Source organism: Pezoporus flaviventris, unplaced genomic scaffold (genome assembly GCF_033815535.1).
Source record: "Pezoporus flaviventris isolate CSIRO_AGI_PZ_B2104156 unplaced genomic scaffold, CSIRO_AGI_Pfla_v1 ptg000002l, whole genome shotgun sequence".
In the NCBI taxonomy this organism is placed as follows: Eukaryota; Metazoa; Chordata; class Aves; order Psittaciformes; family Psittacidae; genus Pezoporus; species Pezoporus flaviventris.
The window spans coordinates 40,920,330-40,943,521 of record NW_026892550.1 but is presented as its reverse complement, the minus strand read 5'-3'; the positions used below and the strand labels follow the sequence as shown (position 1 = coordinate 40,943,521).

The following is a 23,192-nucleotide window of genomic DNA, read 5'->3' as shown; positions in this document are numbered from 1 at the left end:
CAAAGGGCTATCAACCACGCTTGAGGCTTGCCTGTAACAAGTACTGCAGGTGGTTGTTCCGTTGCCTTCTCTGCTTTAACATCTTGACCAAATGTTGGTGCTGCTTCCTCTCTTTGGTTCTGAAGAAAACAGCAAGCTCTAAGGTTCATATTGTTTATTGGGATGAGCTGGCACAGCCTCAAAGAGAGACATGGTGCCTATAGCTGAATGTGAAGCCACAGGAAATTGTTTCTTGGGTACATGAGCATTAACATCTTAATTTGGGTTAGGAGTGCTCTTTTAAAGAAAACCTCTCAATTGTCTCTATTTACTGTACTTTGGCTTATGTAGCCAAGTGGCTTAAGTATATAAACTTGATTCCTGTTGAAATGAATTAAATAATCAGGTGTGCTCCAACTACTAATGGGCATTCAGTTCCTGGGACCAGACTATGGCTGGTCAAAAGTAATACTCCAGTGTGGTGGGTCAGGTCCTTAGCGCCAAAGTAAAACCCACAGTGTGGGTGTCAGGTCCTTAGCGCCAGTTAATAGGTCCTTAGCACTGTGATTCTTGTCTTGTTGAGCTGTGTTCATGTAAACATAAGCCTTACTTGCTGGGTGAGGAGAAAATAAATATGATGTGTAGATGTTAATATAGGGCTATTTAGATACTAGGACTTTTTACTGGCCTGCACCTCCCTTCAAAATAATGAAAGTATGAAGTGGTTGTAGTCAGACTTGCAGAATATCTTAATTTTTTTTTTTTTTTAAGAGAAATTGTAAAGCAGCTGGAGAACAGATGGGTATTAGTGACATGATATTGTATTTGTTCTAAGCAGTTTTATACACAGATCTTCAGTTTCTGGTTTCTGTTACTACTGCTTTTTGCTTCCCTTAACTGAAAATATCTATATATGTGTTTGTGTATGTAAGTGTATAATGCACACATACGAATATATATGTATACACACACCTTTCAACAGAGGCATGTAAGTGACTGTAGTTCAATGTATTTCTTTGTAGCCTCTAACACTAAATCCAAAATACTTGGTCAGAAATGTGTATTTATGTGGCTAAATTCCCCTACTATTTCTTATTTCCTTATCAGATGTTACTTCCCCTACAAGATTGATTTAGAGTAGTTTCTACAGGTTTTTGGAATGCTATCAGGATTATGTGCTCAGCAGAATGGTATCTATTAATACAAAAATAAAGCATCCTAGTCCCCATGAATGTTTAATTTTAGGGATTGAGTATTTTATAAGCATGCAGTATCTCAAGACTAGAATGTTTCAAGCGCTAAGCATGTATTTTACTAAGGTGCTGGATGGTGGTTTTAAGGAAATGGACATAGGTTGCAGGTAGTTTGATTGTACTTAAATTTGTAGCAGTTCTTCTGTGTCCTGATTTCAGCTGTAACAGTTATTTTTTATTCCTAGCAGCTGGTGCAGTGCTGTGGTTTTGCTTTAGTTTGGGAACAGTGCTGAATAGCACACAGATGTTTTAGTTGTTGCTAAGTAATGCTTACCTGGATCAAGGACTTTTCAGTTCCATGCTCTGCCAGTAAAGAGGAGCACAAGAAGCGGGGAAGGAACAGAGACAGGACCCCAGATCCAAACTAGCCAAAGAGGTATTCCATACCACAGCACATCATGCCCAGTATATAGACTGGTGGAAGTTACCTGGAAGGCCCAGATCACTGCTTGGGTCGGGCTGGGTATTGGTCAGCAGGTGGTGAGCACTTGCATTGTGCATCACTTGTGTTTTCTGTGTTTTCTATGTTTTCATTTTTAAACTTTTTTCTTCCTATTGTTATTATTACCCGTATTGTTTATTGTTATTATTTCTATTATTATATTTTTACTAATTTCTATTATTAAGCTGTTCTTATCTAAACCCATGGATTTTATATTGTTCTGATTCTTTTCCCCATCCCACAGCATAGAAAGGAGGGGAGTGAGTGAGTGGCTGTGTGGCACTTACTTGGTGGCTGGGTTTAAACTATGACACTGTAATTGTGCTTACCTGACTATAGAATGAGACTTCATGTCGGTGAGTTTCTGAGCCTTTCAACATGAAAGATTGACATTACCCTTAAACTGAGGGTTCAGGCTTCACACGAATTTTGGTCTTTGATTTTTTTACTTTTTTTTTAATGACATGCCTATATCCTGGGATGTAAGAGTGGAAAGAAGTACCTTGGAGTTTCTGGAAGACTGTTTTCACTGCTGAATGTGTAATTTCTGCTTTGCAACCTCTGATGAATTTTCTTTGGAATTGGTATGTTTAGTGAAGGAGTGTTGTAAAACAGGGAATAACTTCATTTTATGTGGATTCTATAAAAAAAAAAAAAAGGTTGTGTTATTTCAGCTGTGTTTGAAACTCGCAAATGGGCTGTTTCTTCAGCTTTGAGTATCAGCTGCTCCTTCTGGTGTGTATAATGGAGCGGATGTCATGTTGTAAATGCAGGATATCTATCTGGTAACAGTTTGTTAGCTTTGGTATATGAGATCATTTGTTTGGCAGCTGATACTAGTAATTCCTTTGGTCATAGCGCTGAAATGCTTGGTGAGATCCTATTTGCTAAGCATTATTTCACAGCATTTATTACCAGCCTGGCAATGTTCCACCTTCTGAAAAAGGAAAGAAAGCAGTAGTGAGCTTTGAGTCTGCTTGCTTGTCAGTTATATCTTTGTTAGAATGAAACACTCCTCAGCAAATTCTTGTAGCCTAATTGGGCTTCTCTTGAGCTTCTTGCGGCTTTGTAAGCATCCACACAGCAGTAACACTACTGAGCACTCATGCATTTTCATGCATGGAAATATCATTAAACATCTGGCTGTAAACCCTTCAAAAAGCATTTGGAAGAAAAAGCATTACTTTATATGCTGTACAAAGGGCAATGCAGCCCAGGGCCAGATCTGACCATGGGGGCAGGGAAGTTTAAACAGCAAGTCTAAGCCACATGTCTCTTCACTGACAGCTTAAGGTGAGCCTTAAGGTGCAGTGTAATACCTCTGCTCTTGCATTAGCCTTTCCTCAGTCAGTAGAAAGAGAGTAAGTTCTGCAGAGATTTATTGCAGTGTCAAGAAAACAGCTTAGAGAGGAAGTGATTGAAAGTATGGTAGAAACCACATTTCCAGCCTGGAGCTGTTTTTAAGGAAAACAAGCAAATTCCAAGTCCTTCAGCTTTTGAGCTTTACAGGAACTAGCGCCATTCTCCTCTTTAAGTTATTTGGATTTTCCCTCCCCTACACACTTCTACACTTCTGTCACTGAACAGCCTGTTAGTTTCCTCTAGCTTTGCTTTGAGACTAACTCATTCTCTCTCAAAACTGCAAGAGACACCCCTTTGCCTTCCCATATGGCTTAAAAAAAAACTGTGTGGAAATGCATAAGTATTGATGTGCTGAGAAGGATGGATGTACTTTGGTTATTTCTTTTAATTCCATTAAAAGATACATTCTTGTTTGATCAGATTGGTTTTGGCAGGGGGTTATCTTATTTCTGTTTTACAAGTAACTTATCCATGCGGCATAACCAGCTAGAAGTGTTATTTCCTACACATCTAACATTTAAATTGTTGCGCAGTTGGATAGCAGGTGCTTGGTTCCTTATTCTTGGGGTAGTTTTGCTGTTTACATGTCCAGAACTGGGTGAGTGCTCTACAATGTACTACGCTCAGTAGAAAGTGATTTGGGAATACTAGTGACAGAAAGCCTTGGAGCTGCTTTCCCTTATCAGAAGCACAGCTTGAATCAGAATACACTACAATCTAAAGCAGTGATGCTAATGCTATAAGGAAATACTTGTCTGTTGACACAAATGGATTGATGTAAGAAAATAAAGCTGCTTGGGGCTGAAAAGTGTGGACATTCATTCATAAAAGCAGAATTCATAGACAACTTTTTTAAAAGCTGATGCAGAGCTGTATTGTCAGTAGAGGCTGGCTTCATACAAACTTACGTAAATTTTGTAACTTTTCTTATGTGGTTTTAGCTGAAGTAGCAGAACAGCTTTATTAGAACTTGAGAGGAAAGAAGGATGGAAGAGGTTTGACAAAAATGTAATCATTGTCAAAATAGGATGACATGATGACTGTTGTGGGATGTAGGTGTTTCTGTACACGGTAGTGCCCTTTACCTGTAGCTTTGGTCTGAACAGTGAGTAACAACAAGCTAAAAGCCCAGAGAATGTAGATGTGACAACATAGTGGGGTCAAAGGGGCTAGAAAATGCAGTAATTGTTTTCATAAAGGCAGTTTATTACTGGTCCTGGCATTTCAGTAATATTGAAGCTGCTGAGGACTTCTTTTGTGAAAACAATTCTTTGGATTAATACTGACTACTTGTGCTGCAAAGCTTGGTGGCGTACCCTTTCCTTTAGGTATTCCTGCTGACACTGACAACTGTGTGCTTTGCATCTTAGTGGTGTTCAGGCATGGCTTCTGAAGAGTCAATTTTGGAGCCATGTGTTTTAAATTTGTCAGCAGTTGTTTCTACCAAGTGCACTCTTGATGTAAGAGCACGCTGTTGTCTTGCATGCTGCTAGACAGTGTTGCAAGAAGAATGTTCTTATGCTACCCTAATTATCAGTATTTGCTATGTGAAGGTTTCCATGGGTACACTTGTTAGGCAGAAGATGAGCAGTGAAGTCCTGTAGGATGGTGGTTAACAGGCTTGGTAGAGAGAGTAAGTGAGAAAAGGAGGACTTTGAATTGGGTACCTCTTTTATGAGGGCTGCAGATGTCTGCACCTTTGCATGCACTTTGCACAGTGTCAGATTACTACTGATCTGACTAACAGGCATGGACATGCTTGTTCACCTTTGGCTGTCATGAATCAGCTCCTCTGTGTGCTCTGCCTCTACTTCTTAATCTGCAGGCTGGCTCAGGTGGTTCTCTGTCCTGCTTTCTCCTCACCTTAACAGTGCTTGCTGCCTTTCTTGCCTCACTCTGCTCTATTTGTATGCATTTGTTGCTCAAATACTGTAGTAGTGTCATTTTTCTCTATTCAAGATTGAGGTCACAAGAAAAGCTCCTGTGCAGGCTGCAAGACAAAACATTCTTCTGAGGCACCGAGAGGACTGGCTTAGCAGTTTCATTAATGGTGCCCATGCCTTCCCCACTACAATTAGGGCAAATATGGGTGCTTTATTTTATTTTTTTATTTTTTTTACATGACCAGCAGCCAAAATGTGTCTTGTCAGTCAGCATGCTTCCTGGATATTGGTGAGATTCTTTGAACTGCACAGATAAATGAGCATGAGGGCTTTGCATCACACTTGCTGCTGCTAAAACTGACTCATGATTTTCCTTCCGTAGACTGTGCTGAAGTGAAACTTGAGCCATGTGTGATGTAATTGCTGAATCAGTATGGAGCTTTCTCTGCAGCATGCGCTCAGCACCCTGCAATGCACTTCAACTTTTCTCCTTCAAGGTGCTCGCTGGAGTTACACACGTGCTAATGAAATCAGCTGTTTAAAGTAAACAATCTGAGAATATTTACTTTTCTAACGGAGGTGCTAACAGGCTGAATTTGGTATTAGGGCTTTCAGATTTCTAATTTGATCACTCTAGTATTTTATAATTAAGTCAAGAAGATTCTGACAATAACTCTTAGATTTTATTGTCAGTAAATTTACTGACTTCTATGAAAGAAAACTGTGGCTTGAATTAACTTAGTGCTCTAGATTTTGAGTCTTTGCACTGAATTCTGAGTCTGGATATTATCCAACACCTGAAATTGCTCAACTTTTGGGGCTGGGTGTCTGAATGCACAGAAAATCTGAGCAGAGTGTATTAGAAGATGTTTTTGAAGGGAACCCCAGAGAGCATGATCTACAAACTGGTGAATACATAGTTATAAGCAGGTTATTCTTAAATTGATATTCTTTCTCCTAATGTGGATCACCTTACAGATCTTAGTATAATGTTGTAATGTTAAAGCCCTCTGTGATCTGGGAAAGACAGTTACTGAAGTTTTTAAAAATATGCAGCTCAAAGGAATTAGTTTCTCTTCAAATTTTTATGTCTTCTGTTCTTCTGTGTGGACATGAGAGCTCGTTCAGCTGTTGCTGATCAGTTGAGTGCTCACATCTGTCATCTTTTCTTGCTTTTGCTTTCATGTTCCCACAAAATGACCTTCTAAAATCTTCACATTGAGCACTCAGTTCCTTAACTTGCAGTCTAAAATGTGTTGCGATTCTTGTGACAAATCCTACTACAAGAAAGATCATGGGTCTTTTGCTTCTGAAATCCTGGCTTGTTTAACATGACTGGGTTAAACAAGCTGAGCAGAGACCTGTTAACCTGCTGGAAAGGAAGGTTGGTGACTTCTAGTGCAGGCAACAAGGAAGAAGCATGTTAAGTGCAGAAACCACTCTCCTCAACTGTACAGCAGTGGCATTTGTGTGTATTAAGGCTCTTGGCAAATGGCAGCAATGGTGCAAAATGCTACTGCATTCTCCTATGCTTTGCTGAAATTGGTTATTGGCTGGGTATTTGTCACTTCCGCGATAGTGCTGATAGAATAGTGTTGGAGCCTTCCTTGTTCATGTGTTTGTAAAAGTGTAGAACCAGCTCTTGCAGTAATTTGTGTGAAGCTGTCAGATCGCATGCAGAAATGGTTACAGAGGGCTCATGTGTTCTCATCCTCATCTGTGTTGAGAAAGTTGGAATAAAGAGCTGTGAATTGATAACCACTTTAGTTCACTTGGCAGACAACTGTGGTGACATGCATCTGAGTTCTTACTTGATCTTGGCTTTTAGCCTGGAGGAAGGTTGCTCTCACATATTAGCCAGTTGAAGCAGCTTCAGGAGTGCCAACCTCTGCCTTACCAACTGTTAGATGAGTTTCTAAATCACTTCAAGATAGAATTGGATAAATTAACCATCTCTGATTAGAAAAATATTTTACATCTGGCTATAGATATAAAGCATGTTTACTGAGTGCTAGATGATCTCCCATATGCTTCCAAGTTCTAGAGTGGATAAGTAACACCTGATATGTTGGTCATCCGTTGTGGATTAGATCAGACTAAAGCTTCATTTGGGTACTAAACTTCCTGTGTTCAGAAGTTCCTGTGTGCGAGTTTACAGACAGGAATGTTAGGGTGTGCTTTAGAACGGAACTAGGAAAACAATGTGTATTTAAAAGCTAGCTTTTTGTTTGTCACTTGGTGACACATGGTAGCTATGAAATGCCTGTGTATAGCTGAACTGGGTAACGGGTCCAGGAGTAGGTATGCAATGGGGAGGAAAATGAGAACAGAACATTGTATTTTGTAGAAGACGTGTTTTTTCAGAATAATCAGTTAACTCATTGAACCTCTGTACAGATTGATATTACATCTGCCTGATTTCTTTGTTTTTAAGCAAAAACAACCTGGGTGGAATGTCAAATATAACTTTAATCTCTGAATTAAACTTTATTTAGTGCTTAAAGAAGTAAGTGCATTGTATTGAAATCTGATGTTGGAACATGAACTAGAAATCTAATTGAAGCGATGGCTTTACACTTGCATTATGGAAGCATTAAAAGTTGGATATAGACTTCATTTGAGTTGTATCCTTGGGCCCTGTTTTGACTAGAAAGGAAAGTGAGAGTTTTGTTTGTTTTTTAATGAAGTTGACCTGAATCTGTAATTAAGAAGACTCCCAGTGAGTCTGCTCTGGTAGATTTCATTGCGGGAGACAGTCAGGTCCATCATAAACAACTTTCTTATGCAGTGTTTTACTGGGGAACCTGGAAAGAACTTCACCAATTCTTACCCTCTCATGAGGAGGAAGGTTCCTAATTTGTCTAAATAGATAATTGCTACATAAACTTGCTGACTGACATTTTAGTTTGTTTCTATGACTGAATCTTCAGTGTGTGAAGCATTTTCCTATTGCGTGACAAGGTTGCAACTGGCTCTTTTTCTGTGACTTTTATAGTCCAGGTATTTCATGAGTGCTGGAGTGCTGCTTGGCAGCCAAATCTTGGCATGTTACTGGGTGTGGTCAACTGTAATTATGTATAAACCTGGCTGTATAAACTTTTAGGTCTAATAAAATACCAGTATATGTTAGAAAATGTTTAGAATCTTATGTGAGCAGTTAGAGCGGTTGGCCTGCTTTAAGGAGGAGGCTATTTCATAACTTAATGACTATTTAGACATTCAAAGTCCTATGTAATTGCTGGTAAACAGAACGTAATTCTCTTACACAGTGTCTTGCAGCAAGATTAGGTTTGCCCATGCCAGTCAGCTGCAGGACTGTGGTTTGGTTGGTTGGTTTTGTTTGTAGTCTTTCTCATTGAGAAGGTATTATGGTATGAGTGATCTAATTATGCTGGTTTTCTGTATGGGGTCCTGAGACGTGACCCTTCCTTCCCCTTCCAGTGAAACTTGAAAATAATGTATGTAAACCTTCGAGGTTCAGTGCAGCTTACTGGAAGGCTACCTTCCATGCTGTATACCAGAGAGGGTTAAGGAAAGTGTTTTGAATGGAATAGACAAATTATCGTAACAACAAGAGGAGCAAAACATGTTTTTGGCTATAACTGGTGAAAAATGCCGGAGCTGATGTTATGTCCGTCTGTTATCGCGTCATTCAATCTAAGTCAGGATTTCCTGGCATTCATCTAGACAGAGGCAATGGACTTTGCTGTTCATGCTATAGCAGCATTTGGGTGATCAAGCATGGCTTCTTGTGTATGTGTTCTTTCCCATATCCTTGCCAGTTGGATAAATCAGTAAATTTTCACAAATATTCAGTGCACATAGTTTTCCTTCATTCGCTTCCTGAATATTGCAGACTACCTTTTCAGTAACAATCACTATTTTGAGTGAATCAGAAAATGTCTTGTTTTTACAGCAGCTTAACATAACCAGTTACAGAGGACCCAATGTTATGTTAGGTGATCAAAAAATCCTGGGCCACTTCAGCTCTGAGCACTGCTAGAGAGCCACATATGATGTGTTTGATTTCACATATTATGAATATGGAAGGATGCACATAGAACCGGGTAATTTTCAATCTCTTTTAGTGAAGTCATGCTGCTGAATATGCACTTTAAGGTTAGTTGCAACTGGCCCTGTCTGAAGCAATTTCCTTTAAAAGACAGGCATGGTGTCCCTGGGTAGCGCTTGCCTCTAACCCTGCTTGAGAGCATTCTCTTGTGTGGAGGGAGTGCGTGTTCAGAACAAGGGTGAGGAGGGGATTTTGCAGTGCTTTCTACATCCTGGGAGAGAGTACCCTAAGCTTACTTGACTGTAAAGGTTGAGAGAGAATGCCATATCCTCTGAAGTTTACAAAGCCCTCCTGTGAACATAGCCTTTTCACAGCAGGAGTGGAGGAAATATGTCAAGAAATAGTTTATGTTAACATATGGGTGGTTTTAGTTACTTTGTGAGAAGGTGTTTGTGTGCTTTTCAGCAAAAGCTTATTTTCCAGTTAACTATAAAAAAAAATGGTAGGGGAGATGTTGAACACCAAACATTGTTCTTATCTCTGTAAATGTATGTAAATGCCAACTGACACGATATCTAATCAATAATATTGGGGTTTTGTAATTTTTAATTTTCATGTTTGAAACTGCTCCTTTGAACAGAGGCTTGAAAGCTGCATATGGACTTTTTCTTATATAATAAAAAAAAAAATGGGGCTTTAGAGAAGAGGGAGAAGGAACAGGAAAGAGCAGGCAACCAAACCCATGCCTCAGGATATCGCCCCTAAGGTGTGGTGGTGATGTCTGTGCTGGCCTGCTCATTTACGCAGGAGCTGAGATCTATCAGTACTTTCATACAGCTTTGAAATGCAGTAGTGTTATAGATACTACATTTTGCTTTGTGTTATTGCTCAGAATTCTTCAGATGTGCAACATGTAGTTCTTCCTTCTGTTCAAGGGAAGGTGGGGAAAAGCAGAGGCAGTAAAGCTGGTAGGATAAAAGATTTCTATTCATCTCACTTTCTGGCAGAGGCAGTTCTCAGACGTGCCTTGGCAGTGTCTGTATTTAGTAGCTGTGCTCCTGGATGCTGGCCCAGTCACATGGCGCCGCTGGAACAAGTGACATGGGAATGATGCATTAGAGCTGAGGCCCGGCGTTGCTGCCAAAGGAGGTGGGGTGGCCCTGCTGGCCAGGGGGCCTGCGCCCCGGTGCTTAGCAGAGATGCTGGACCGAGCACCGAGGCTGCTGCCATTTGGCTCAGTGTGGTCGGCTCCCGTGGAAGCTGGAAGTTGGTTACAGGAGATGCCTTTAAAAAGATAAACGGCGAAAAAAAAAAAAACAGCCGCAAACACCAAAGCCTGAAGAGAGTTAATAAGTAAACCTTCAGTTCTTTGAAATTATAAAGATTAGTACTATGAGAAAATTTCTGCAAAATATTTGACTTAATTTAGATGAATTGAGCTCTCCTAGCTGTTAGAAGCTGTGGGGGTTCAGGGGGAAAGTGGGATGGAAGGGGAAAAGTTGATTGAGACTAAACAAGACTTTCTGTACTAAGGGAAGGATGAGGTTGTAGATCTAGGTTACTAACACTATTGCATACTTCACCTTTCTTTTTTCAAAGTCCTAGTTTAACAAAAATAAACACACTTTTCTTAATGGTAAAACACAAATATATGCAATTTTTTGTGCAGTTACTAGTCTTGAGCTATTCTCATTGCTAATGAGGAATTCAATTTCTGGGGCTAGCAACTGTCTTTGTGCTGTTTATGGTACTACTTCAAACACTTTTTTTTTTTAAACACTGTTTTACATTATCACTGAGACACTGTATGAAACCAGCTCCCAAACTTCTGACTTGTAGATAAGCCAATGAACAATGAATCCAACTTTATGAAAGTTGACTGAGTTGTGAAACACTTGTTTAATAGGTTGTTCTTGATGTTTGAGGAAAGCTGATGTGTGCAATTTAAGGTGACTTTAACTTATATAGATCTGTTCATTTGCCTCTCTCAGGTGCATGTGGTTTTTGTGGTCTTTTTTTGTGCATGTGTGTGGTGGTATTGCTTTCTAGCAACAAAGAGGATGAAAAAACGCTTCCAGCCTTGCAAAAATCCAGTGTATTTTCCTTCCCTAAGCAGGGAGCTTGTGGAATTCTAACTTTTCAGTGGACAAAAGTATCCAAGATTGTTTTGCTTGTCATACAGTAACATACAGAATTATCTTAAAAAAAAAATTTTTTTTCGGTGATCTGATATAAGTAACTTTATTTTGCCAGAACTCTTTCAGAAAAACTGGATTGAGAGAAGTGCTGCAAATAACATGTTCCTTCACTTGTTGCATGACTAATCTGCAATGTATCCCGCCTAACTTGTGTGAAACTAGTAACTATGTATCATGCTTGAACAAGGTGGTTCATCTGAGGTTAATAGTCCTTCACCATATTAGGACTACTTTAAACAATTGTGGAAAAAGAATGTGGTGTGGCATCAGCACAGCTCTTCCATATCCAAGATTTTAAGAAGAGGAGGAGCAATGCAGGTTAAGCGCTTCAAACTGGGCTGGAGGAAGGGAACCCACATCTACTGTATAAGATATTCAACAGACTAAAGAGGGAAATCTGTCATTAAGCTATCTAAAATAGATTGCACTTCACCTTTAAACATGTGCTTTGGCACTCATTCTGAATGTCTGGGTTGAAGGTATTTTTTGTGTATCAGTTTTGCTGTGTTTTGCAAAAACAAATGCTCATTGAAACAGCAGGTATGATTCAAACTTTCTGTCTTCCTGTGCTTCTCTAGCCTGCTTCTAAAAGCTGTTTGGAAAATAAAACCATACAGGGGGCTCTGCAAGTATTCTGTTAGACGTGAAAACAGTGCTTTATTGGACAGCTGTAACTTATACAGAAAATTAGTCTTAATTAGGTAACTCCATCATATATATTTCCTCTTTCTCCCACCCCACATTTTCTTCCTGAAGTATTACCTTGAGCTGAAATAATTCCAGCAATTGTCTTGCAGTGGAGATGGACAGGAAATGACCTACGAACAAGAGCAGGTGACATGCTGTCACATAGTCTAGAAAAAGTGATTGAACTCTGATTCCCAGAGGATTGTATCAGGAGAGCAGGACACTTTCTTCCATTTTCTGTATTACCTACTTCTTGGACTCAGGGTGTTTGGGGTGTTTTCTATGTGTGGGTGCACACTTGCTTTTTATTGTTGTCTTCTTGTTTGTTTGTTTTCCAGAATCTGTTTTGTGGATTTTCAGTGGTAATTCCCCAGGTATTTTGGGATTTATAGTATGCCACAGATGACTTCATCTACAGATGCGGCAGTGTTGTGAAACACGTCTATTTAGTGAGTTTACAGGAGTTCCCAGTACTAGTGTATAATGTGAATCCGATACTGTGGTCATTTAACTGAATGCTTCAGGATTTTGTTTTGGTGGTTTCTGTTCTTTTTCTGTTTGGGGAAAAGACAGGACTAAGTAGAGGCTATCAATTGCTGATCTTAGTCGTAAGTGTAGCAACCTGGCCATCAGCTATATGTTTCATTTGCACTTCAAAGGTGACCGGGAACACTGATGTTTAAAGTAGTTCTCCTCAATGAGGTGAAGGGTAGGAGTCACCCTCTCCTAGATCGTTTGGATAACTTGAGAACTGGCCAAAGCTTTTCACTTGTTTCCCTTGCTCGTGGGGAGGAGTGATTGTGATCTAGTACTTGTCATTGCTCTCGGAATTGAAACTGAACTTTTTTTATTGTTATTATTCCTGTTGGCTTCCCTTTGCAACCGAACAAGTTGTTCAACCTAACCTTGCTCTAGTTTTCTGCTTGACTTTTGTCCAGTGTTTAGAGTTTGGGGTTTACTGAGATTACAAAATCCTTTGAAGAAGGGTGCTGTGCCATTTAGCAGGTAGCACGTAGCACTGGGTTTTGAAATCTTACTGTGTTTTTTAACTCTACTGCTCTATTTCTGGGTGACCATTAGCGAAGTTATTTTCCCTTTTTAATCTGGAAGGGAAGTAGCGCTATGGCTGTCATATTAAAATGTCTAGAATTTTACTGGTGAGGGGGAAGCTGTGTAAAACATGAATTATGAGCAGACATGTATGCATAACTTTTTTTTTAAAGCAGGGATGGGAAGAGGACTTTGTTCTGCAATGGAATTGCCCAAGCCTGAACAAAAAGTCAGCTTATTTCATTCTCTTTAAAAACGTAGATTTTCTTCGTCAGGAATATTTGATTAGATGTTTTTGTCATCGGTACTGCCATTGAATTGTTTTAATAAGCACATGACTATAAATTCTCATCAACCAACTTGAAGGCTGTGACAGACTTCTTTTGGTTGTTGTTTTCTCTTCTACTTTAAAAAAAAAATACTTTTCCAAGTAGTAGCTTCAGGTTCTCGGCCAAGTGTAAATGCTGTTTGGCCTTAAAAGTAAAAGCATTACAGCACAGGGTACCTAGTGTGCTTCCTGGTGTTCGTCATTTCTTTAAACTGATAACCATATGGCGATGATGGCAGATGCTTATTTGCTCCTAAGCTATATGAGGTTGCTAGGGGTTGTCAGATGACGCTTGCTCACATGAGGGCCATTAACAGGGTGTTGTAGCCAGTGTTAGAACAACCTTGCAACTAAGGGCGAGTCACTGCAAAAGCAACTAGGCTTTTTTTTTTCCGGGAGGCCATATGGTTCAGTCTTGTGACTACATAATTGCCAGCTACCTAAATCACATACCAGGAAACAAACATAGTTAAAGTCAATATTAGCTGTTGTATCTGCTACAGTTTTGAGCCAGGCTTGGTAGGAAAAACCCTAACAGCAGCAAGAGCAAGTCTACGGTGGCTTCTGAAACTTGAAAGTCATGTCTACTCCTCTGTCTGGAATAATCACAGCAGTACGTTAGCTACAGCTGTCTTCTGCATTAATGGCTTATAGAATATCTGAAGATCTCTTTGCCTTTTTTTTCTCCTATTGCAGCAGACTGTGCTCCTGTATAGGGAAGAAAGCCGATGGTAAATTACCATTGTTAATGGTTGATCTATAGTAAAGAAATTTGCTTTGAGCGTGTGTCTCTTCAGTGGGTATTTAGTTTCATTGAGGAACATTTACAAGAAGATTTGTAGCAAAAGAAAATGTGTGGGGGTACACCAAAAGCTACAAATGGCACAGGGGGACAAATAGAAAATGCAAGAAACAACAGCAGTGTACCACTTGGAAATAATCTCTCTTGTACCAATTTGGATGAAAGGATTAGAAAATCTTTGAAAGACCGAAGTGTCAGCTGTGTGAGCAAAGTGACTAGATTGCTGCAAAACAGGTATGCATGTGACTTTTTCAATATATATATAATTTTTGACAGAGAATGGATGTTTTTAGTTGATGTTAGATTTATGATCATGTGCCCGAAAGACTATTTTGTAAATAATTGGTAAAGTTCTGTTGGAAGCTAATTCTTGATTGTGATGGTGACTGAAACTCGAAAAAGTTTCCACTGTTTTTTGAAACTCAGTCTGTGTTTCTGACTCTGATATATAAGATTTATGTATACGCAAACTGAGGCTTGAAGGATAATTGCCTTTCTTTTCAGTTAAGGATAAATAATCTTGCCTTCTCTTTCTAGCTTTCTAATTGGTTTCTCTTATTTTTTTGTCACCTCCTGTGTTAGTGGGTCAAGTAATAACAGTGCACAGAGCAGACAGGAGAGTGCTATGAAGAGGGGGGCAAAATATAGAGGGGAACCCTCTGCTTTACTTGTAAATGACTTCTAGATCAAACATTACATTCAAGTAATCTGGAGTATGAGTAGTGATTGTTTGACTTCTGTGACATCTTTTTCATATGTGTAGCAGCATATCTCCAATGTCCAAGTGTCTACTGCTACATAACTGTTGAAAATGTGGTTCAGGGCAGCTTTTTCCAAATTCAAACACCCGGGAGTGTTAGAATTAATATTCTACATTCAGGATTCCTGATCTAAGAAGTAGAAGAATATAGACAGATATCTAAGGATATAGATACGTTTAAATTTTTTCTTTATTTATTTCTCTAGCCTATAGATGTTGCACTGAAGTAGTGAGTGGTTAGTAATTTTCAAACATGTTTTAAGGTCAGCTGAAGTAGGTTTTGCATGTAAATTAATAGGTCACCCTTCAGTTATTGCATGCCTGCTGATTGCTATAAAGGTAAACCAGAAGCTTCTTTTGTAAAGATCAGGATTTGGAGATCTATATTAACTGAAAATACTGATACAGGGCAGAATAGGGCAAATGTTTTATGACTTTTTACCACAAATAAATGACTTTGTTTCTCCCTAAGTAAGAGAGATCTTGCCTCTGTCTTGTAACTGTAATGGAAAAAAAGCTGAACAAGCAAAAGGAAAGTAGCTTATGTGCCATTTAAAAGAAAATAAAGCATACCTAAGCTTAATATGAAATTCGGGGAGAAAACTTGGGGTATCTGTAAGCTGTTCTGGACTTGTGGCTTTCTTTAAATAAATAAATATGTAATAATAAAAAAATTATCTGTACTGGTTTAGTATCCTTAGACCTGGTTTTCCTGTTGTATGAACACAGACGGCTTGATTTTACTTACTTCTTTTGATTTGATGTTTGTTCAGTTCTAGCATCTTCCATGCCCATGGCAGGGGAGTTGGAACGTCCTTTCCAACCCGAACTGTTCTATGATTCTATGTGCAGGAAAGATTCACTCTGAAGGTGAGGTTAGATAAGCTGAGCTGGGCAAACAGACTGCTGATGCAGAAGGGAGTAATTGCATTGCCACCTCTTTCTTTTCTTTCTGGCATCATGCTGTTGCCCTTTTTCCCCTTCTGCTCGCCTTGGCCTTTCCAATCCTTGAACTGGCTGAAGTCAGTTCAGCGTACTGAGCAGGCAGAAAATTGACTTGGGGACAAGAGAACTCAGTTAACATTCTAACTAGCCTCAATACTTCTTTGAAATGCATAGGGAATGTTTTCTTTGTGCCCTTTTCTAAACGTATATAGCTCCACGGATGAAGTGAGTTAGCATAACTCATGCTGCCACCAAGAGGTGGAGGTTCCATTGCCTTCTGCTTCCTTCCTTTGTCCAGCTATATTTCTGATCTATGTCAGTGTGCTGGGACAAATTGCTGCTGCAGCAGAGAGTTTGGTTCACAGGAGAGTCCAGCAATTACCAGAGCAGATGTGTAACAGGAAGGGTCACATAGTTACAAGAAGGAGGGAAAGCATATGTGGGGCTCTTGTTTTTGTGGTCAAATAAGAAAACATTATGTTTGGTCAAAATAGCCACATTTAATCTGAAATACGAACATCTGCACGAGTTCATATTAATTTGAGCTAATTTTTAAGAATATGAAGGAATAAATAAGCAAGAATCTGATACGGAGATAAGTAATGGTTTAGGGTTTTGTTTTTTACGAATGTGAAAATAGAGCTGACCAATGAAGTCAGTGTCCTGTCCGTATTCTCCAACACTGCTTCTAGGAGATGATCCCACTCTCTCTATATTGGGGTCTGTATGTTGTGTAAGCTGGCTTAAACATTAAAGGGTGTAAGTACCCTTTAATGAGTAGTAGTGAGTAGTGCTCATCAACTTTTGTGGCAGGGAAAAACATTCCAGTCATCTGACTAGTCTTGGGCCTTGTGCTAGATTCCACGTGGAAGTAATGGGACTATAGGCTTATATGGCGATATGAATTGCCTATAGGTATACCTGATCTTACCAAATGAGGTTTTAGTAGGATGGGTCTCTTCTGTAAGGACTGCTGCAAGAGCTGCATATGTGTTCTGGGTAATTCAAAGCCTGAGAGGAAAGACTTAATTAAAGCATGTTTGATATTTTGTTAGCACTGTAAGAAGCATTATCTGAAGTTACTTCCCTAGATTTGGTCTATTAGTCACACAAAGCTTTTTATGATAGATTTATGTAACTTCTCTAGCTTGTTGCCGTCTGGTACTAGAATCTGTTTGAAGTTCTGAAAGATTACAGGAGTCTTTAATTCTAGCATGCTGTGTGGGAAAGGCATCTCTGCAGGTTACACTGAATTCTACTTTAGTGTTTGTTATAACAGGTGAACTGGATTTTATACAGAGATTGGCACCACACAAGCAACACGCAGTTTGCTTTAGTGCAGAATGTGGCAGTTCACCTGTTCGTAACAAAACCTAAATTTATGCAGCACAGATACTGAGCATACTTATAGCATTGTGAGCAGATGCAGGGCTGAATTGTCTCAATATGTGCCTACAATGAATCTTTCTCAGTTTAGGCTTGCAGTCCTGTGGTTTGAAATACAGATCTTACTGTGCTAGTCCTGGAGGTAAATAAGGCTTAGTTCTTGCATGCAATTTAAGTTGAAGCTATAGAGACTTACCTTCTCTTTGTTGTTAAAAGAAATGAAGACCTGTGACCTTTTTAAGAAAGCAGCATAGTTACTTCAGGTATTGTCTATTGTAGAAAGTGTGTAATTAAATAGATAGCTGTATAACTGAAGAGGGGTCAGTATCTGGTACTGAAGAGCGTCAGGTTTTTGCGTCAGACTAGAACAAAATCTGTTGATGGCTCTGACTTCTCTTGCATTCTGTATAACTGGATTCTGTAAGAGCTTTGCACAGGCAGTGGGCTGAGAAGCTAGTAACAGACTCTTTAAAACAGATGGTGTAGTTGCAGCTCTGTATATGTGAGGTGTGTAGGATCTTTGTTGGGCAACTATCAACAATGGTATCAGGTCTGATCTCATGCAGGTTAACTTAAGACTGTGACTCCCTTTGAAAGGGAAGACTTGAAGAGAAATCTGCCTGGCACTCCTAGAATTTTGGCAGTAATGTGCTACACATCAACAAGCTTCCTCACTGTTGATGGCAAAACAGCCTTTAGCATCTTGCCATGGTATGGCTTTGATGTGTACTGAACCCTTGTATATTATGCACAAAGAGTATACTTGTATCAGAGTACCTTACAATAGAGATTGTTATCTAGCTTATTCTGTCCCAAGGTATTTAAAAATAGAATAGTGCGTTCTGGCTTGATGAGGTCTTACAGCTTTGGAAAAAGAGGTGCCAAATTTAGGCTTATTTTTCTTTATGGCTATGTAGAAGGGAGAGTTGATGTCTGAAATGCATGATGAAGCACAAAGAAGAAAGAAAGCTGGCTTTACTTATAATTATGTTAAATTTGTAAGTCTCTAAGTGTGCTCCTAAAGCAGTTGCCCATGGTTACCTTACTGACTTTAGCAGGAGTTTATGGTGTTTACCTTCCTATTGATTTATGGCTATTAACAGAGCATGGAATAAGAGAAATAGCTTCAGAAATTCTTGTCTTTCAGCTGTATAGACTTTTCATGCTCTTCCCTCAATTCTCTGCCTGGCTTCTCTGTAGGGCAGTTTGGGAAAATTCCAAAATGAAACATCCTTTTGGTTGGGACATCAGTGTGGCCTTGACTGAAGTCTCTTAGGCAATTTGTTCAGCCAAGAACTATTAATAACAGTTGTACTCTTACCCCCTAGATGTGGTCCATTCAGGTCAGGGATAAGACAATATGACTGAGCACCAGTGCTGTGTGGCACTGCTTTGTGCAGTAGTAGGTTTCTTACATTCATTCCAACTTTTCAGCTACATATCATGAAAACCATATTCTGTAGCTGAACCTGAGGGCCAGGCAAGCCTCCATACTCTAATGTGCAGTCTGACTCACTGTGGAATTGGGAAATAGTCTCTTGCCATTACAGCAGTGATCAGGTCTGCCTCTCAGCCTCCTGCAATAAAGCAGGGAAGCAAGTTTTGTACCATGTTGTATGTCTGAGGAATGAGGAGGTTCTGGCTTGAGAGAGTTGGCTTGCTTCAGGTTGAATCTCAGTGATATCTTGGCTTCACTTATTAATGTGTTTAGTCATAATTGCAGATCAAGCCTCGGTAATCTATGATTGCGCTGTGAACCCTAAAACATCCCTAAAGGGGGAAAAATAATGGAACAACAGAAACCTTGTCTTTCAGTTACAATAATTAAACTTTGGAAGATTGTAACTTAAACTGACAAGAATAGATCAAAAGGAGTTTGTCTTATGTTGTTTAGATGACAGAAGGATGAGGGAGGGTGTAAACCTTGAGCTTGTGAAAGGCTGTAGTAAAGAGGACGGTAATCCGTTGTTTTTCATTGCCACTGAGTGAATTGCACAAAATGGTACACTTGCCTTGCAATGACGATGCTCCAGATCTTGAAGAAAGGTTGAATAAAAACTGGTCTGGCTGTGCCTGTCTATGTATCAGTGACACTGGGCTCTGAGATGCTCCTTTGAGTTCCTTTTTGGTTGGAGTTCTGTGATTACATTCTGATTCTTGCAAAGGCTGAATAAAAGACGTATTTGTTGAATACCTGTTTGTTCACTTAAAATAGTGTGCTTACTTTGCAGGCTTATTTAATATCTTGTGTTTGTAACCTGCAGCTGGTCCACTTCAGAGTTTGACTTGAATGAAATCCGCCTGATAGTTTACCAAGACTGTGAGAGGAGAGGCAGACAGGTTTTATTTGATTCCAAAGCAGTCCGCAAAATTGATGAGGCTGTCGTTCAGGTATGAAATGCTAATTTTTCATTTGTTCTACTGCTCTTTTCTTTCCTTTCCCAGAAGCAGGAATTTTAATATAACAATGTGAACTTCTTAATCTTACTTGTGATCTTTCACTTGATGTCAATTCTGCGATGGCTGCAACCAGAGTGTGTTAGATTCCAAAAAGCCTTTGAATACATATTTGGTATTTATAATACAAATATGGCATTAAAACTTAGATCTGATTTGCTTTCAATCTATGCCTCTCTAAACTGAGTATTTCCTTAGCTTTTTTAATGTCAACTAGGATTGCTTTTTTTGTTGTTAGCCCTGGTTGTGCAGTCTCGTTGTTCAAGTGAAGTTCATCATGTCTCTAAGTGTGCTTGTCTTCCTTTGGTGTTCTGATTATTAAAGTTGTTAGCTTTTTGTGAATACAGATAATTTCACTTTGGCTAACCATGCTGTAATGTGTAAGACTGATGCATGGCAATATATGGCCATGGGAGTTTTGGTGGCGCATGTAGAAGCAAGAGTAGATTCTGTCAAGATGCAGATTCTTTGTGCTGTACTTAGTTGATTTTAAGACAAGTAAAACATAGGTACTTTCTGTTTTGTGGTTGCTTTGTTGGTTTCTGTTTTCTACTAGCTCTTTGTTTATCTTTTACATTGAATTATTTTGATTTGGTTGGTTGGTTGTTTTGAAACCTTTGTACAAGCAGCAACTTCAGCCTGTCAGACTAGCATGGTTTATTGTAGAATCACTAGCTACGTATAAATAACTGTGACTTGTAGAAATTCTTTATGAAGGTGCTTAAAACCCAGCAATCTCTATTTCAGTCACAGTGCAAATATGCCATTGTGCTAAATCTGTAAGATGGAGCATCATCAGATGATGACTGATCATCTGCTTAAGAGGGTAAATGGGTCAGAGTGGTCTGTTAATCTTGCTCCCACGCTCCTCCCCCTCCACCCTAAATCTGGGGTGTTTTGTATCTTAAAGTTGGTTTAAAACGTGACATGTGAGGAAGAAATATATTTCTGGATTCATTTAAATATTCAAATTATTTCTCTTGCTTGAATACGTTGCAAGTTAATGACAAAATGTTCTATCAGAAACTCTGTGCAACACTAACATAGAACCTTTCTCATAACACATAAGGGCTACAATATCTTTTCTAGCCAGACAGTAATCTAGGTGCTCATTTAAAACACCCAAAGCACTTTGAAAAGCATGCAAACACACAGATGTTACAAGTGATCTTGAATATTGGCTGTTCGTCTGGTATGTTATCAAACAGCAAGCCTATGACTAGATTCATTTAAATTTAAGTCAAGATTGGTCATAAGCTCAGTCCTGTTAAAAAAATGTGTGTATGTATGTATATATTGTGCATTTATCCATTTTAGTGGTGGCCTTGGCAGCCCTGGGGTAATGGTTGGATTTTATGATCTTGGAGGTCTTTTCCAACCTAGTTGATTCTATGATTTTCCTGGAATACAGTAAAGCTTAGTCACATTGAGTATTCAAAGAGATCGTTTGCCTTTAAAGTATACAGTAAACTTACCTTGGGGAGCTGACAGGTCTGTATTCCATTTAACCATATGTGTTTTAATATACTGAATTTCTTTTCAGTGTTTTTGATCTAATATCCAATTCTTTCTGTAGATGATGTATGTCAGACCACTTTTTTTAGGCATACTTTGTCAATAGCTCATTAAACATGTGACTACTGACACTGGTGCATTTCTAAACCCATAATGACAGTCACATTGGGATTAGATAAGCAATAGCACATGAATACTATTCCAGGAAAAAAATACACAAAAGGAGTGCAAATATAAGATAAAATATAGACATCAGGATTTTACTTTTTTAATATGCTAGTAGGCTTATTTTTAAACGGGTAAAGGAGCTTGACTTGTTTATATATCATTTTTTAAAAATGACTGATCATCTAGTCTACTTTTCTTGGCTTGGTCTTCCTCTTTTTCTTCATCTTTTTTCTTTGCTCATGTCATCATCTTGTCATCATGACTTAGTATTCTAAAACTATGTTTATTATGCTGTAGTGTTCATCTTAAAAATCAGTCTTGTGGAATATTGGATTTTACTTTTATTTCCATTTAATTTCCTGTTATTCCTTTATTATCTTGCTGAGCCAAAATACATGATGTAAATTTACATATTGAGCTTTTTACTAGCAGCTAGTTTATTACTATTTCTTTATTTCTAGCTTGCTTTCTTTTCTGTAAGCTGTCTACATGTACCTTGCTAACATTTGAAAAAAATGTTATTGATCTGTGCTGATGCATGTTCCTGTTGAATTAAAGCTATGCTGGTACAAAATGAGACTTAGAAAAATACGTTTCATTTTGATGTGCAGCAAGTGAATGAATGTTTACATTAATACATGTTAAATATATGTAAACTCGGGGATTTTGAATTTCTTAAGCTTAAGTGTGAGAGGGAAGCTTTCTAAGACTTTCTAAGCAATTTTCATTGCTGTAAGGTTATAGTTTTGTTCCCTTCATATAAATCATTTCAAGTGCTTGTGAGAAGTGTGTTCAAATGATGTGGTGCTTTTGAGAGACATCTAATGGACATTCAAATTGAAAAGAAAAACAGCTGTCAAAGGAAGCAAACTCTCATTGGGTTTTGTTAAACAGAACTGTTAAGCAAACTCCAGTGTCTTATGAAACATGTACAAATAGCATTAATGTAATTGGTATCTTTCTGAGACTTCCTTTACATCTTTGTGTTGTTAAAGCAACATCTGAAGACTGACTTAGGAGTAAGTTTGAGTTAAACAGTCAGCTGGATTTTTAAGCATTTGCTTGCCTATTTTCTTCTTTAAACAAAGGTTTAACAAATAGACTTTATAACCAGGTACTTTTACCAAATGATGCTTTATTCACCCCTTGTTTGTGCTGGCTGTTCTTCTGTTTAAGAAATTTGTTAATCACTTGAGCAGCAAAAGTTATATGTAATTTCATTGATTAATTGTGCAGATGATTACAGAAATCAGTTTGTAAGCAATGCACAAGCTCAGATTTTGTTCGCATAAACTTTGGCAAATGTTAACACAGAGGGATTCATAATAATTGGGGATGGTCTTCCAGTGGAACTTTGACCAATAACTCTGTGTGTGACACTATGAAAACTTGTCTGACAATACAAATATGAGAGTAGTTCTGCACTTTCTCTGATGCTGGCCTTTAAAAAACATCTTATAAATCTGATACCTATTTTTGGAACCCATTAAGAGTATCTCTTATTTCTGTTGCTTACCTGTAGTTGAAGAAAAATCTTGCTATGCTATGTTTAGAGGTGGGAGTTCTCATGTTTGCTTTGTCTTCACCATATTGCTCTGTTTTGATACAGAAAATGATAGAGGATGCTTCTGTAAAGACTTCTGCCAAGAACTGCCAAGCAAGCAATGGGAACAACAATATTTCTTCCCATAGTCCCTCTGTAAACTGTATGCACAGTATCAAAGAACAGATACCGAAGTATCAGGTAATGTTCATTTCTTTTCTTGCTTGTATTTATCCATTTTTACTGAAGAAGGTTGTATTTAAAAACCTTAACTTCCATGCATTGGATGACTAGTTTTATTTCTGGTGCATTACAATTTAATCTGAACCTTATGATATCTGCTCTGTCTTTAAATTGTTGTAGGCTAAGAGCATGTGGATATATCTTAACCTTTTGGTCTATCTTGGTCTTATCTTTGAAAG

The 23,192-nt window shown here is 38.6% G+C and overlaps 1 protein-coding gene across 4 annotated transcripts in view; it reads left to right on the top strand.

Moving 5' to 3' along the window:
- FNIP2 (folliculin interacting protein 2) overlaps nucleotides 1-23,192 on the top strand; it is a 50,789-nt gene that overhangs the window by 2,554 nt on the left and 25,043 nt on the right. For 2 of the 4 annotated variants that reach the window (XM_061475782.1, XM_061475796.1), the window contains exons 2-3: nucleotides 19,352-19,478; nucleotides 22,837-22,971. In XM_061475782.1, the coding sequence (XP_061331766.1) occupies nucleotides 19,352-19,478; nucleotides 22,837-22,971 (262 nt within the window). Of the gene's footprint in view, nucleotides 1-13,607; nucleotides 14,231-19,351; nucleotides 19,479-22,836; nucleotides 22,972-23,192 lie in introns of those variants that run through there. The other 2 variants (XM_061475776.1, XM_061475789.1) reach the window with 2 other exon arrangements.